Below are 16534 nucleotides of genomic sequence, written 5' to 3'. Positions count from 1 at the left end.
ATTATCAGTCGATTCAAATTTGCGTATTTGGCGACCGCAGAACCTGTTAGATAAGTACGGAAATCGCTTATCTTTTCGGTGCCTGATAGGCTGGAGCGTGTATTGGTGATCGTTGATGAGCGGATAAAGAATTTTTTATCCGTTGTCACGGTAGAATATCTCAGTTACCAGTCAGGCTTACAGGTATATTGGCAGCGAATCGATTGCTTTACCTCGCTCTGCCCGCGTTCCCAAGTTGTCCGGTTAAAAAACAAGGGACTTTGATTCGGGTAAGTGGATCGCCAAGCATGTCACGCTGACGTCCATCACAACAATTTACAGTAAATTAAACGGCATACTCGCTTGCATTAACTCGTATCGCGGTAAAGTTTGTTTTCAGTGTGACATTTTTATAACAGTGAATACGAAATGACCAAGACCATCCTATCCAACCAGCGAATAAAGCGATAAAGTAAAGATAACAGCCACCGGAGTGGGGAAAGGAAGATCCGCCGATAGGAGGACTTTGGCTTTTTTCAGATCTGCTGTCAAAATGGTGAGCGAATTTTATATTCAGAAGCGTCTGCTGAACTAAACATCAGGCGGCATTAGGTAATGCTATCGCACGCTCGCGAGTTCTGCAGCAACCTTTCGTTGTGCATGTGCGTTGAAAATGCTTCTGTCACAGATTCCCAAGGAATTAAAGTAACTCGCATGGCAATTAGCGGTAAAGTATTACACGTGTCGTGCAAACCAGAAACTGGACGTTTGAAAAATATCTAGCGCCGCTCGCGGTAGATCACTCAGGGTCGCCCACGTTTAATTATTCCTGGTTGGGTGCTGTGCATCGGACGATCGCATAAATTTATTCCGCGTCAGATTCCTTAATGCATTCAGCATGAGAGACAAAATCCGTCCAAGCGAAGAAAACTAAACGAGACTCGTGTTTTCTTTACTTATATAGATTTATAATCGTACTGTAACGTAAAATGTACAAATTTGTCAGATACCGCTCGTGGATGATAAAACGTTGCAGGATTCAGGATTAACGCAATTACTTGAAGGGTGAGCTTCGATGGAATAAATACATCACTTTGCAGGGACGAGTGAGGTCGCATAGAGAAATCGTGGCGCTCGATCCAGATACAATAATCTCGTTGACACGCGCGTCCATGTGTGTGGGTCGCGTCGGCTATTAGCACCATCCACCTAGACCTAGACCTAGAGAGTTCTCAAGTTCAGTCATATTTCGCACATCGCGCGTCTGCTTGTTGCAACCGCGACGTAGATTGGTAAATTTTAATCGGCAATGCGATGTGGAGTTGTTTCGACGGAGGGACTTGCTCGAGCCGCAAAAAGGCGCATGCTAAGTACCTGTGCCTTTTGGTGAGTTAGCCTTTACTCGGTAGAAATTAGAAATAAATGAGGTCACTTACGGAAAGAGAAGTGAGAAAAGAAGGGGCGAGTGATTATTTACTCGATGGCGTTGAATTCGATTATTTGCTCGCGCGTTATCTTACCGTCTCAGGCATTTCCTGTGTCATTTTAGACCATTGTGAAACAGTGATTCGTCTTTAACGATTGATCGCTATGGATCAATCGAGGTTCATAGCCATCGTCATCATGTCGTTCAGCTCCGTTAGGTGGATGATCTTGCTGCCGGTTGACGGAGCGGCTGACACGGGTCGACCACCGTAGGCAATGTCTTTTACGGGCATACCCAAGGCTAAGGCAATCCTGTCCCTCACGTAGTAATAGCCGCCCTGATTCTTGTGCTCCTCTTGCAGCCACATGATCTGAAATAGATGAGAAATGATCGAACGGCGTCTTCTAATTGAACGGGACGTTCTATACAGGTGATGAGCAAGCTTCGTCCCGTGGGGGGCCAAAAGTGGAAATCTAAAGGTTGGCTCTCACTAGGCCTCGCCTCGGCGCAATTTCTTTTCGCACTCACATTTAGGTAGGCTCGCATTGCCTCGGTGCAATTTCTTTTCGCACTCACATCTAGGCTCGCGTCGCCTCCGTTTTCTGTACCTGAAGTTATCTGAGCTTGCCTCGGTTCATGTGTTTGGTCAGTTGCTCAGGGAACCTCTTCCTGTGCGGTGACATTGCATCCACTCGCACTACGCCTCGCCTTGGCTCGCCTCGCCTCTCTTCCTCAAAATATTCTGAAGGAAGAATCCGCGGCTCGGAGGCGCGCCAAAACGAGGCGAGGCAAGGCGCAGTGCGAGTCAAATGGTCAAACTACATAAGAACAGCATAGGAAGAATAAAATGAGCTGAGGTGAGGCAAGGCGAGGCGTAGTAAGAGCCTACCTTAAAGTTTGGCTCTCAATATGCCTCGCCTCGGCTCGGCGCGACTCCGAGCCGCGGATTCTTCCACGAGAATATTTTGAAGAAGAGAGGCGAGAGGTACGGAAAAACCGAGGCGACGCGAGCCTAGATGTGAGTGCGAAAAGAAGTTGCGCCGAGGGGAGGCGAGATGAGGCGTAGTGAGAGCCTACCTTAATACTCGACGCGGGCCGCAATATTAAATACTTAAATACACTAATCAAAGAATTTTAATTTGTAGGATGAATTTGTTATTTCTGACATAGGTTTACAATTGAAAGAATTGCGGCCCGCGCACCTGGTTCTTGCTCTCTAAGATCCTCTACCTTAGCGTTCGGGTATTTGTCAATTTCCTGGGCGAGAAGCTGATACGGGAATGGGCAAAGCTGCTCGACGCGAACGATCACTATTTTGTCCTCCAACTGTTTCCGCCGGCGCTCCGCGACCAGCTCGTAGAACACCTTCCCGGTACAAATTAACACCTTCTGTATAACACCTCCTGGCTTAACGAACTGGTCTGCGAGAACAGGCATGAAGGAGGTGCCGGTTTCCATGTCTGCGAAAGGGGACACCGCCAATGCGTGACGCAGCGGGGATTTGGGCGACATAATCACCTATTCGAAGGGATGGATTGCTAGGCGTGAGGAGATTAAGCAAGCATTGAAGATCGTGTCTAACCAAAGGCTTTCGAAACGGCATGAGGATCTGACGGCGAAATGCGTGGAAGAGGTTCGCGGGGGTGGTCAGGTTGCAAACGATCCAGTTTATCTCGAAAAGCTGACGGGTCATGATCTGTTCAAGGGTTTCGCCCTGCGGCGCGCTTGGTTCCGTGCCCGGTAGGTAGGCGCAATCGTCGTCACAGAGCTCGAGGCATCGTTCCAGTCTCCCAGACGAATGCTCTGGCCCTTGGCCCTCCATCCCGTGGGGTAGAAGAACAATCAATCCTACTTGCCTGCCCCATTTCGTTTCCCCGGAAGCCAGAAGAGTGTCCAGGATCACCTGAAGGTCATTTCGCTCGAGTAACCACTGTTTATTCGCTATATAATATTACCACACCCCGCGGAGAAAGATTATTCCGCAGGACCTACGATAAATAGTGACAAGTAATTCAGATATCCATCAAGTTCGCCTCGCATTGGACATTGGAATCGTTACTGGACCTTCAAGCTATCGAAACGATCAAAACGGCTTATCGTTCGCCACTGCTCGACGACAACTAAATAACCGATAGAAAGTTTCAGTTATACCGAGAAAGAATTACCTGGCACGAGTTAGAGAAATCGCCGAACTGGGCCTCCCAAATCGTCAGGGCATTGTGATTGTAGGTCGAGTATCCCAGCTCGAACCCTGTAATTGCGGTAAGCAACGATTCAGTCAACTTTCTTATCGCGTTTTACGTTCTTCTACTTTTTCTATTCCACGAAACACTCACCGCATACGCCCACTTCCGATAACGATGAGTTGCTGACGGTGTAGAGGGCTTGGCCCTGCCAAATACCATGAAGAATATTCTTCCACGTTTTGTCCCTGCTCTGGTCATGAATGACGTGTATGCGGTGAGAGAAGGTCCCCCTTTCGACATCCTGGCCGGATAATCTCACGTGGTGGCCTTCCTTCAACAAACTTGAAAACGCTAGGCATTCGCCCATCGCCCAGTCCGCCAGGCCGGACTCCTTCAGCTGCGTTCGTCTGTCCATTGTTCTCGTAACCTACGCGAAAGGTTGCGCAAACTTGTAATCGCATCTCCTGCACCGACTCATACCTACGAGCCTTGGATCTATCCAAGAACCTTCCTTACGAGGTGGTCGGTTCTTAAAAATAAAGATGCAACGTAGCTCCCAAAGTTTTTCGAGATCCACTTCGACACCCCAAGAAGATAAATCGGAAGAAACAAATTTCGCAGCGGAAACTGTGTCGAACGCTACGATCTACTATAGCAGAGGTGCACAAGGAGCTGTTTTCACCTCTAACGTACCACGTTGTGCACCTCGATATCTTTAGGTGGCGTCGATACAGCCTTGCAGATCGTCTCGATCGTGTTAAGGTCGATGCCAGTGGGTGGTATGGGGCGCGTGGGGCTCTGATTTGAGAAGAAATCGGTCCACGGTACGTCGTGCCAATCTCTCATGTTCATCGAGTCTATCCCTTGCGCCTTTTTCAACTCCGCCTCGCAGTGGTCCAAGTATTTCTGAATTTCCTGGAAAGAGAACGCGTCTTTGCGATGAATCAAACATCCAACTATACCGTATTATTTGCGCGCGTACTTCTGCGGCGAAGGCTTCGGTGATCACTCCCTCCTTTATCAGCTTCTCAGTGTAGACGGTGAGTACGTCCGGATGCTGTCTTATGCGTTTGTACATCAGGGGCTGCGTGAGCATTGGCTCGTCGAGCTCGTTGTGGCCGTTTCTTCTGTACCCCACGATGTCTACCACCACGTCGTTGTGGAACTGTGCTCTGTTTCGTTAACGTACAGAACGGCGATTACATCAAGGGGCTTTGATCTCGAGTACGTATTTATATCGGGAGAAGTATCATTTGTTCCCGATACGACACGTGAAAGTGCGATGATTATCGGCGCGCTCGGGTTATCTCGGTTTTCATGAATGAAAACACACTTTAACGCCAGGCCACAGTATTCTTACGAGTGCACGCAGCCCCAGCAGGTCGCGCGTGCAAGGTGCACGACGCACACAGGTGACCAGGGTAACACATTATGTAAATATTGCGCTACTATTGTGCTGCTATTAATTTCCGGAGGGAAAGTTCCCTTGTACCTGTATTCGCTGGCTACTTGGCTCGCGTAGGTGACCAAGTCGGGGTCATCGCCGTGCACGTGGAATATGGGGGCATTGACAACGCGAGCTACGTCGGTGCAGTGCTCGCTGGACCTGGAGTACCTCGGGTCGGTAGTGAAACCAATCTGCGATTCGTGGAAATCATATAAAAACCAATGGTCCGAAGGCTCAACTGTCTATTGAATTTCTGGTAGAAGCTGTTACCTGATTATTGATAACAATGTGAATGACACCGCCAGTGGTGTACTCCGGCAGGTTGGTCAAGTGCATGGTTTCGTAGACGACGCCTTGGCCCGAGAAGGCAGCATCCCCGTGGACCAAAATGGGCACTGACTTCTTGCCAACTGGAACAGAGGAATTGTCAAGCCTCGAGCTTCCCGATTACCTCTGCCGTGCTCGTTTAGACGGATGCAGAGGCACGGGTCGTGGACGCGTCTCGCTATGAAATAAGATACAAACGCGGGGTGTCGTTTTTCTCCACTTGCTCCGCTCGAACACGGCCAACCACCACAGGATTGATCGCCTCGAGGTGCGAAGGATTAGCTATCAAGGCCACCATAATCTTCTTCTTGCTCCTGCGAATCCAGGAGAGCGTTAAAGGGATCGTACGGGGTACAGTACCCTCAGTTACCTCTCTAATATTCTCTCGGCGTGCGTCCCCAAATGGTATTTCACGTCGCCGGAGCCAAAGCCCTCCATAGTGAAGGAAGAGAACTGAGTCAACAATTGGAACAGCGGCTTCGAGCAGACGTTGATCAAGGCGTTCAAACGGCCACGATGCGCCATGCCTATCACGACGGTCTCCGCACCTGTGGGAAACCTTTCGCTGTACTCGTCCCGAAGTCTGTTTTAAACGAGGGGAACGCGACTATACCCTTCTCAGCGCATGTCTCTATGCACTGTATCATCGACGGGATGAACGACTCGCAGCCATCGAGGCCGAACCTCTTCTCGGTGGGATACTTCTTCTGCAGGAAGGCCTCGAACGTTGACGCCCTCATCACATCCATCCAGATGAACTTCCTGTGCTCCGCTGTCAACTCCCAAGCACCTGGCACTTCGAATTTATCTCTCAGCCAGTCTAACTGGAAACGATCAGAGAGAGCTTTAGATATTCCAACACACCCTTGTCGGATAATAGAATTTCCTCTCACACGATTCCTAATATTCGCCCGGCGTAGAGGAAGTGGTCTAAATGTGGGCTAGCACATTTATTCCAAGATTTTTGCCACACCTGCTGAAGATTTTTATCACGCGACACTTGAATCTATGTGTTAAATATATATACTTTGTGATACAAAGTTGAAATAAGCTGCAGAAAAGTAATGTTTCTTTCAAATTCTGTATTTAAAGTAATAACAGGAACCTTCGTTTTCGAAAGTGTGATCCAAATATGGGCTACAGGGAAAGTCATTGAAAAATAATGCTAAAGCAAGCTTGCAATGTCAGCAATATAGTGCTCATAGCAAATTAACTCTTAGTTCAATAGATTAATGTTAAAAAAATAAAACAAACATACCTGCAAAATCTTTTAAGGATCTGTTTCCCACAGCTCCTTTCCTTTCCCAGTCGTACTTTTACACCTAGAGCGAAACACCCACTGTGACCTTATTTACACCCTAGCCTATATTTCCACCACTTCCTCTACAACACCTACCTCATGCAAATCGTGAATGTAAGTGTACTCGAGGCCCAAATGCCCGCAGTAAACTTGGTTCAATCGCATCAGGATTTCCTTCAAGGGTAGGCTCCTTTTAGGGCCACCGATCACGGTGAAAGGTGCAAGGGGGAATTCTCTGTCCATGTCGGCTTCTGTCATCCCCTTAAGGTGCTCTCGCACCACGACCGCGGGTGGTAGATTCGGAGTACCTTGAAGATTCTTCGATTCCGGGTTCTGTATGCCCAACGGATCGGTGTCGGCTATCAGATGACCTCGCGCCTTGAGCCGAGAAAATTCCATATGAATCCCACTTGGACTCAGCCAGCGAGACTCCTCAATGCAGGGTACTCCAACAAGACACCCCGTAGATCCCGTATCAAGCTCCCTAATCCGCCACAGATACCTGATAAGCTCGAATGGTGGCGTTGATATCGAGGACCCCGTGTATGTACTGATCGCCCTGCAGCTCGCCGGACGATTTCTCCCTGGACCACTGCTGCGGGAACAAGGGCGCTGGTCAGGGGCAAAAGGAAATCGTTAGACTCGGCTGCTTCGATTTAACGCGTAAGGCCACGATGATAGGCCAAATTCATAGAATAACTTTGCAGGTGATTTTAGCGAAATTCAGCAACTTTGTTAAAAATGTAACATAAGGTTTTTATGATACGTACATATAAGAACGAAAAAACTTTTTCAGATTTTTTCAATAACGACGCAATACCCATACAGCCGATACGTACTTTCCATTTGAGTCACTTCGCGGTGGAATTATTCAAGTCAGCACCGTTGGACCTGGAACAAAAAGGCACAAAACTTTGTAATCTACACACTAAATACTAGAAAAGTACCAAAGATTTAAAAAAAATATTGATTTTTCAAGGAATAGCGAGCATTTGAATACAATTCTTTTTTGTCCGCTACAAAATTCAAATGTTCACCATTCCATCAGAGGTCAATATTTTATGTGTAGATTACAAAACTTTTTGTCTTTTTGTGTCCGGGAACAACAAGGGATACGTGGTGGATCGGGAACCGGCTATCGGCTGGTGCGAACCCGCAACTTTCCTTTCAGACACCCAGCCCGCACGCGGAAATTAGACGAATAAGGGGCCGTCCTTAATTAAAAAACCACTACGGAACCGATGTTTGCCGAGACTACTTCGGTGAATTTGACGGGTCCTTTCTAGTAGAGGGAAAAGAGACCTGATACGGTCAGACTTGAGCTGACCTTAGCAGGGCTGGGAGAGGAATCAAAGTTTCGGCACGAGAACGAAGAACGTGCGAAACATCATAAATAATTCCCGAGTGAAACCGGATGACGGGTCTGGGTCAGCTAGTTTCTAATAAGGTTGATGAATTTCTTTAAAATCACCCCCAGAATTATCCCACCATTTTTTGCCTATCATCGCGCCGTTACCCCTGAAACGCATGAAATGTGAAAGGCAAGCCCACCTGAGGCCGTCGCGGCGGCCAGATTCGCTGGAATCGTCCGAGACGACGATTCAACGCGGATGGGCGCAGACGAAGGACTCGCGACCATCGGCTGCGGTTGCTGCTGAAGCTCGTCCGCGTAGACCGTCCTGAAGAACTCGTCCCACGAGGGATTCACGGACTGCGGATCCTTGAGCCACATGTGGTACAGGTGGTCCAGGTACTGGCTGTTGTTCATAATCAGCAACGAGTCGAATCTCTTGTTTTTCCCATCGCTCCCGTCGTGTTTGAAGCGCGCCAGCCACTTCCGAGCGTCGGCCGCCACGAGAGGAACGCGCGTGGGAACTCGCGTGTCCCCGCGCCAACACGGAAATCTGCGGTAGAGATGATGGGCGAGGAACGTGTACATCTCCCAAGCGTTAACCTTGTCGTTAGATGCGCGGGAGTGCGGAATTTTCACGGTCGCTATCAAGGTGTCAAAATCCTTCGCCAAAGCTGTTCGGTTTTACTGGCATCCGGATGTCATAGGGATGTCATATACACTGGCCCCAAGTTCACAGTGGACGGCTCCGAAACTTCTCAGAAAAGAAACAACTGAAGGGATAGGCGCAGGTTTGGCTGTCACCAACTTTCACGGTGCAACGTGAAAGCAGAATTATATTCAGCTTCTTTTCTTAGGCACTGCAGGAATTCTCTAGTATTTAGTGTGTAAATTACAAAACCTTTTGTCCTCTTATTCCAGGTCCAACCGTGTCGCCGTTGGAAAAATTCCACCACTGAATGACTCAAATAGAAAAATCTGAAAAACAATCTGTTTGTTATTCTCTAAAGTTATCCTACCCCTTAATTCCCTGTGGCTCGTGGTATAACGATTAAGAAGCATGTAGGCGCACTGCAAAGTTTGCTGACCTAACTGCTTTGCGTTACTAAATAAATGCTTGCCACGGGAAGCCTTGCTCAATGCTGCGGCAGATAATAAGAAGAGACCGCGGTGTAATCTTGTGTTTATAGGGTACCGGCTCTTCCCTATACACGGACCACAGGGTTGTAACGATCAGCCACAGAAACGATCCAGCGCGAACGAGCTTTCCGAGTAATCGTATCGTTTCGAAGAAGGTACGAGTCACCAATGAATTAGCCGCGTGTAAATATGCCACGCTTTATCAGCTGAAACGCTCAACATGTTTCCTTCCGCAGTACACAGTTTGGAACTTCCTGCCGCGGAACCTCTTCGAGCAGTTCAGGCGGATCGCAAACTTCTATTTCCTCATAACAGCCCTGATATCCCTCCTAACGGAGTCCCCTATTTCGCCACTGACCAGCGTTCTACCGCTGTGCTTCGTCATACTGGTAACTGCTTGCAAGCAAGGGTACGAGGACTATCTTCGGCACGTGCTGGATCAACGGGTGAATCGGACGCTCATCACCGTTATCCGCAATAAATGCGTGCAGGTCGGGGGAAAATCGCAACCATATATTATTCTAATCAATACGCGTTTCCTTATCTAAATACCACTCAATGATTAACGCTGAAAGTTGTACCGCTAATTCTATTTGTAGAACCGTCGTACCCGATAAGCTATCGCTGACGTGAGACATTACGTCTTTTCCTTTGAGCGAATTTTACAAGGATATTCACGTTATAATTATCGGTGTTTTCAGAACATTCATTGCGAGCATATAGTAGTCGGGGATCTGGTGAAGGTGCGCCGGGACCAGGATATCCCCTGCGATATCCTGCTACTTTGTAGCACGGAGGATTCGGAGCGCTGCTACGTCACGACGTCGAACCTCGACGGCGAGACTAACTTGAAGGTAATGCGGGCGGAGCTGGTAATAGCTGACTCCGATCAAGTATCACGATGAAATCCTTACTCGCCTAGACGCTGATGGTCCCGAAGACGGTCTCCAAGATGTCCGTGGCGGAGATAGTGTCCATGGAAGCTACCATCACCTGCCAGCATCCCTCCTCCGCTCTCTATGAGTTTTACGGCACGCTGGAAGTTAATAATGGCAACAATGAGACGAGCAGCACGTATCTGACGATTGAGAATCTGTTGCTTCGCGGGTCCAGGTTGAAGGACACCGAGTACATCATCGGGTGCGCGGTTTACACCGGCCGGGACACCAAGTTGTCCTTGAACTCGAAGATCAGGAGCAACAAATTCTCTACGACCGAGAAGTAAGTGAGAAGTAAGCCATGTTCCAATCAGTTGAGTGGACTCAAGTTGCTCAGATAAGCTGCTACTCAATTGCAGATCCATTAACATGTACATCGTCATATTTATGGTCCTGCTGCTGGCCGAAACGCTTGAGTCCTGCATGTTGAAACTGATAATGGAAGTGAAGGCAAATTGGAGGACGTACTTAGGCCCCAGCGATTCCATCACCTTCCAGACCTTGTTCAACGATTTTCTAGGCTTCATGCTTCTGTACAATTACATCGTGCCCATATCGCTCTACGTTACTATAGGTAAAGATCACTCTCTTCTGAGCTTACTTTACGCATCAAATTCATCCTTCCTCGTCACCCTTTTGAAACTTCAGCCGGGAATCCATCTGAGAGCTAAGCTAAGCTGGGCTACGATAAGTTTTAAAATATTAGCTTCGATACATCCTTATGGAACCGTTTCCACCAAAGGTAAGCTAAGCTGTGCTATGTTCTTAATGTTTTATAGCACAGCCAGACATAGCACAGCTTACAGAGGGAAGTTTGGAAATTCAGAAAATTATGCAACTTTGTGTGCAAGTAGACTACCATAGAGCAGTTTAAGGGGATGAAGTGACCTCTTGAAAAAAAATGCGGAATCTTTTTTTTACATCCACAAAACTGCATAAAAATAATTAACGAATTAAGGATTGGTGGTGGGGATAACTTGAAAAGTGTGAATTTTTTAATAATTATTTTTACGCAGTTTTGTAATTATAAAAAAAAGATGCAACTTATATTTAAACTTCTTTTCGATATCACTCACCATTCTCGAGGGGGATTTCCAAAAAATAGTTTTGTGTTACGGATGAAGTACTCTCCTTGCACAAGAAGTTGCACGATTTCCCCTGTTAGCTTAGCTTCCAGGTGGATTCCCTGCTTTGTCGCGCGATACCAAAGTTTCGAAATCTGATCAGCTGCGATCAATTGTTCTCGTTGCAGAATTACAAAAATTCCTCAGTTCGTTTTTCTTCAGCTGGGACATGGACATGTACGACGAGGACAGCGATCAGCCTGCGCTGGCGAACACGTCGGACTTGAACGAGGAGCTCGGTCAGGTCGAGTTCCTCTTCACGGACAAGACCGGCACACTCACCGAGAACCTGATGGTGTTCAGGCGTTGCTCCATCAACGGCGTAACGTACATGGAGAGAGACTGCGACGGGCAGCTTTACCTGTTACCTCCTAGCGGGGACGAGCGGGAGGCCGTGAAGCTGACAGTCTGGCAGGTGAATAATTTATATATTATTATATATAGGTATATGCTGCCTGAATCATCAACGCCCACCTCAAACCGTTTGACCTAGGAACGTGAAATTTGCAAAGCACATTGTTTTTTACCACGTAGGCACCCACTGAGGAAGGATTTTTGGAAATTCTGTCTCTAAGGGGGTGGAAAGGGGTAAAATGTGTTTTCACCGATTCCTCAGAATCTCTTCGGCCCAATTCGATATTGGTACTTGGTTTTAGCCGAACAACACAAATCCCTAAAATCCAATTTCTAAATTTTGCCCTAATCAACCCTTAAAAGATCAAATCTGGATCTGGTAACATGTACTACACTCCATTCCATATAAGAGCGGACCTACGCCCCTACTGATTTGCGCAGCTTCCACGGATCTGACACACGCGATTGGTACTTTCCCTGCCGGTTCCCTACCAATCGACAGTATATCCCTGCGCGGAACGAGTCCGCTCTAAAGTGGAATGCAGTGTGCGTGTACATTGAATTGGGGCGTCTTAATATTTGAATAGTAAGCGTAATCAATTAATTCCAATTGCAGCCAGAAGTCTGGCAGTTCATGATAAGCCTCGCCCTGTGCCACACAGTCCAAATCACACCCCCGAGTCAGAGGCCCGCCGTCATCGCTAGGCGCACGGAATTCCGCGAGAGCTTCAGGCAGAAGAAGATCCTGCGGGTCAACAGCTCCCTGATGATGCACCCGGACTTACCAGAGTACCAGGTAAAAACGGCTGACGCGTGAGTTCGCTTATTTTTATCGCCGATGGATAAACAACAGCTGACGGCAGATTCGCGCCATTAGCCGTGTTAACGCGCCAGCCATCGAGCTAAGCGACAATGTCAATATTAGCGCCTCGTGCTGTATCTAATTCGAGCTGACGAATTATCGCGCGTATTTCCTGAAACTTTCGGAATCAGAGAAATATGTGATCGCTGTGTGGTAGGCAGCATCGGCAGATGAGAAGGCTTTGGTCGAGGTCAGCGCCAGATGCGGGATCGTCTTCCAAAGCTCCTCCAACGACATGATAGAGCTTAATATCAACGGCAGCGTGCTGGACTTCGAGAAGCTCGAGATCCTGGAGTTCACTTCCGGTTCGTATTCGTCGTTGCTGTGAGCGGAGGAGCTTCACAGATCAGGGAAATTTCTTCTGAGGAAGCCTCCGCCTGCTGGTCAAACTAACCCTTGTACGGAAATTGGGCCATTTTGACCCAAAATCGAACCACAAATCCTCATTCCTCCTTTTCTAATGTATTATTCGAACTGGAACTCCTTCATATCTTTAAATAAATAATAACCGTCAATAATAAATAATAATATAATAACAATAATTTCTTTTCAATTTTATTTTTTCCATTTTTATCATTTTTTTCTATTATAGCAATATAATAAGTTCTTAAAATATTAAACCGCAATAATTAGATGAACTGAGTTTTATCTTTATATGCTCGTTTCTTGTAAATATATGATATTGGGTGAATTTGACCAAAATTTTCTTATCCCTGTAATTTTACAAATTCCGCATACCTAAGGGTATTTATTAAAAGTTCCTCCCCGACAGAGCGAAAGAGGATGTCGGTGATAGTGAAGGACACTGCCGGCGATATTTGGCTGTACTGCAAAGGCGCGGATTCGGCCATTCTGCCTCTGGTAGTCTCCGGGAAGATCAACGAAACAATCGCCCACGTGGCTGATTTTTCCATGGTACGTCAGCCACCCCCTGGTCCACTTCCCTCGTTAACTCAAGCTCGATTAACAAGAACCCGTCTTTCAGAGAGGCTTGCGAACCATGGTCGTGGCGTATAAGAAGCTCGATCAGGTGGAGTACGACAGATTGATACAGCGAGTGGACCACGCCAGGCAGATAATCGGCGCCGAGCGAGCAGCGTATATGGAGAGGGCTTACGAACTGATGGAAAGTGGCCTCACTTTGCTGGGCGTGACCGCGGTTGAGGATCGCCTCCAGGACTCCGTGGAAGACACGCTCGAGTGTCTACGAGTCGCCGGCATTAAAGTAATTCCGGTGAATTACCTCGAAAGTAACCGGTCGATTGAAGCTAAATCGCTAAATCTGTTGGTTCGCGGTGGTTAGATATGGGTGCTGACTGGGGACAAAGCGGAAACCGCGGAGAACATAGCCTACTTCTGCGGACAGTTCAAAGAGGGCACCGAGGTACTGAGGATGCTGGAAGTAACGGAGGAGCGATATTGCGCCCAGCAACTAATAGATTTTGAGTAGGTGCATCTCTGCAATCCTTCAGGACAATCGTCTGCCATAACGTCCCCTCTATGCCTCGGCGGAGTAACGCAATTGTTCCTTTTCCAGGAGACGAATAAAGCTTGAGCCTAGCAAGCAGTACGGTCTACTGATCGACAGTAGCAGCATTACGATCGCACTGAAGAACCATGCTCAGCAAATGAGGTTCATAGGAATGGCCTGCGAGGCGGTGGTCTGTTGCAGGCTGACGCCGTTGCAGAAGAGCGAGGTAAGTTGGTCATGAGACGCGTGAAGGACTACATAGGTGATACCCTTCGACCACTCTTGCGCAGATCGTAAGTCTAGTCAAACGAGCGAAGAGTCGGCCACACACCGCTGCTATTGGCGACGGGGGTAACGACGTGTCGATGATACAAGAAGCGCACGTTGGGATCGGAATAATGGGCAAAGAAGGTCGCCAGGCGACCATGAGCTCCGATTTCGCCATAGCTAAGTTCAGATTTCTAAAAAAAGCCCTGCTGGTGCACGGACGCTGGTACTACGTGCGGACCAGCAACCTGACGTTGTACTTCTTTTACAAGAACGTCATGTTCATAACGCCGCAGCTACTGTTTGGGATATACAGTGGCTTTTCTATGCAGGTGAAGCCTTAATCCGCTAACTGTAGACGGGCCAAAGGCAACTGGCCCCTTGAAGCATTAAGGCACACGGCTTCTGTCCTCCAAACAGGCGAAGTGACTATAAAATAAAAGCGGGGCTCGTGACTGCTTAAACCTTCAGGCGGTTAATTGACTTTGCCCAGACTATAATAGCGCCTTAAAGAATACGTACATACCTCCTAACGCTAAGGATACCATTTCTTATATGGCGCCTCTGGCGATTTCATTGCAGGCATTTTACGACAGTATGTTTCTAATGTTCTTCAATTTATTGTTCACATCGCTGCCAATATTGGCGTACGGATTATTGGAGCAGGACTACAACGCCGATAAACTGCTGCGTTACCCCTATCTGTACAAAATGTACAAAAATAATTATTTGCTATCCACGAAGCAGTTTCTCATATGGACTTGCCTAGGTAAAGGGAACAGTTTTCTAACGACCGGTCGAACTCAGATAAACCTAATCCTAAACGTTCCATAAAAATCTGTTCAGGTTTCTGGCACACTTTTGCCATATTTTACATAACATACTTTTACATACACACCAATCCTGTCACTCTGTACAATAACACGCCGATGGACCATTGGACTTTCAGTACATGCGTCTTCCATTTAGTCACGTTAATGGCCAATGTGCAGGTACGTCGGTAATCAACATACGAATGAACGAGGAAACGGTTCACGCAATCTCCTCTGACTTTCAGGTACTCCTCCACAGTTCGTATTGGTCGTTCCCGTTCGTGCTGACAGTGATATTCTCAGAATTCCTGTTTCTCGCGTTCGCCGTCGGCTACTCGTTCATACACCTGTAAGCATTGCGCCCTTTAAATCATGAAAATGAGAGTCTCGTGGCTTTCAAGACCGATGCGCTTTGCAATTGATGCTGGTCGCGACTTAATTTGCCGCCCTTCTGAAAAAGATTTGCAAAATTGGGGCAAGTCATGCAGGAACCTACCAACCCTCAATCATATCATCGAGGGTTGGTAGCTTTCTGCATATCTTGGCCCAGTTGTAACGAAATTTAACGTCAGCGGAACGTCAGGAATCTTTTCCATCTGGGCTTTAGAGGCAGAAGCCTAGGGAACAGTATCAATTGTGATATCCCGAAGCCTCCGTAATATTTTGCTACAAATTTCAGGAGGTACGACGGCGACATGCTGAGGGTCTTCCAGATATTGGTGTCCTCGATAACGTTCTGGCTGCTGACCATATTGATCGTCATTGTTTGCCTGATTCCCGACTATTTAGTCCTGACGTACAATAGCTACAGGCCAGCTCGAGTGGCCAGACGAAACGAGGAACAACCGCAGCACGCTGTCAGGAATACCATTAATAACGGAGAGGATCTGTCATCAGAGACATGGGTAACGATGATGCAGCTTTCTCCTTGTGATTACGGACGCCGTTCAGTTAGCGAAAGATCGTGAACCAGTGTATTTTGGATTTACAGACTCGAGGCTTATTCGTTCTAATTCCGTGGAAGAACACCTTCCTGCTGAGGAAGACTGTATAGATGCGACAGGACTGCGTGAGCTCATCAAGTTAGTAAATCACGCATTGCTTCACACAGAATGTAAGTTATACATTGATTCGCCCATCGCTCAGATCCTGCTGCGAAGCAAATTCAGCAGGCGAGGGCCCGAAGACCCTCGCACCTGCGGTGTCCTTTTCTGATCTGCGGGGCTGGAAGCTCGGATCCTTGAACAATTACATACCCCACCCCTGAAAACCCCTACCTACCTAACCCAGACCTAACACCTGAAAACCCCTACCTAGCCAAGGATTTTAGGTACAATTGGGCACCGTAAACTGTGCTCCAACCCCTCCAATCTCAAGGAAACACCATTGGGAGTCGTAGACTTCCCAATCGTATCTCTTCTTCCTTTCTCACAATGATCATAAGCTAAATTGCCACACCTACGCCTACCAATCACGCGCGAATAGATCAATCTCTGTTAAGAAAAGCGATGGAACAGAAGCAGTATGCATCAGGAAAAACTAGAGTTAGA

The 16534-nt window shown here is 47.6% G+C and overlaps 2 protein-coding genes across 6 annotated transcripts; one reads left to right on the top strand and one right to left on the bottom strand.

The window, feature by feature from the left end:
• The first annotated feature begins 153 nt into the window (after positions 1-153).
• LOC143376517 (phospholipid-transporting ATPase IF) lies at positions 154-16252 on the top strand. 4 transcript variants are annotated; one of them, XM_076826976.1, is made up of 20 exons: positions 154-269; positions 399-535; positions 9207-9311; positions 9393-9647; positions 9858-10010; positions 10079-10377; positions 10454-10668; positions 11347-11633; positions 12189-12368; positions 12592-12739; positions 13207-13349; positions 13420-13659; positions 13738-13880; positions 13972-14131; positions 14196-14504; positions 14755-14941; positions 15019-15164; positions 15230-15333; positions 15664-15889; positions 15976-16250. In XM_076826976.1, the coding sequence occupies exons 2-20, from the start codon at positions 533-535 to the stop codon at positions 16036-16038; spliced, it is 3366 nt and encodes a 1121-aa protein (XP_076683091.1). In that variant the 5' UTR covers positions 154-269; positions 399-532; the 3' UTR covers positions 16039-16250. The 4 variants fall into 4 exon arrangements, with proteins under 4 accessions (XP_076683091.1, XP_076683090.1, XP_076683092.1 ...); XM_076826975.1 differs by lacking the exon at positions 154-269 and having other exon boundaries at positions 283-535; XM_076826977.1 differs by lacking the exons at positions 154-269; positions 399-535 and adding an exon at positions 1262-1365 and having other exon boundaries at positions 14839-14941; positions 15976-16252.
• LOC143376518 (2-oxoglutarate dehydrogenase complex component E1) lies at positions 748-7274 on the bottom strand. Of its 2 annotated transcripts, XM_076826979.1 has the most exons (14): positions 7168-7274; positions 6762-7043; positions 5979-6189; positions 5736-5913; positions 5564-5679; positions 5309-5448; positions 5084-5229; positions 4574-4763; positions 4285-4506; positions 3742-4018; positions 3571-3656; positions 2988-3308; positions 2636-2923; positions 749-1775 (listed from the first exon to the last, which is right to left on the bottom strand). In XM_076826979.1, the coding sequence occupies exons 2-14, from the start codon at positions 6921-6923 to the stop codon at positions 1575-1577; spliced, it is 2538 nt and encodes an 845-aa protein (XP_076683094.1). In that variant the 5' UTR covers positions 6924-7043; positions 7168-7274; the 3' UTR covers positions 749-1574. The 2 variants fall into 2 exon arrangements, with proteins under 2 accessions (XP_076683093.1, XP_076683094.1); XM_076826978.1 differs by having other exon boundaries at positions 748-1775; positions 6762-7180.
• Positions 16253-16534: the final 282 nt, after the last annotated feature.

Source organism: Andrena cerasifolii, chromosome 14 (assembly GCF_050908995.1).
Source record: "Andrena cerasifolii isolate SP2316 chromosome 14, iyAndCera1_principal, whole genome shotgun sequence".
Classification (NCBI taxonomy): Eukaryota; Metazoa; Arthropoda; class Insecta; order Hymenoptera; family Andrenidae; genus Andrena; species Andrena cerasifolii.
The sequence above is the reverse complement of the archived record's forward strand: the minus strand, read 5'-3'. Positions and strand labels throughout refer to the sequence as shown.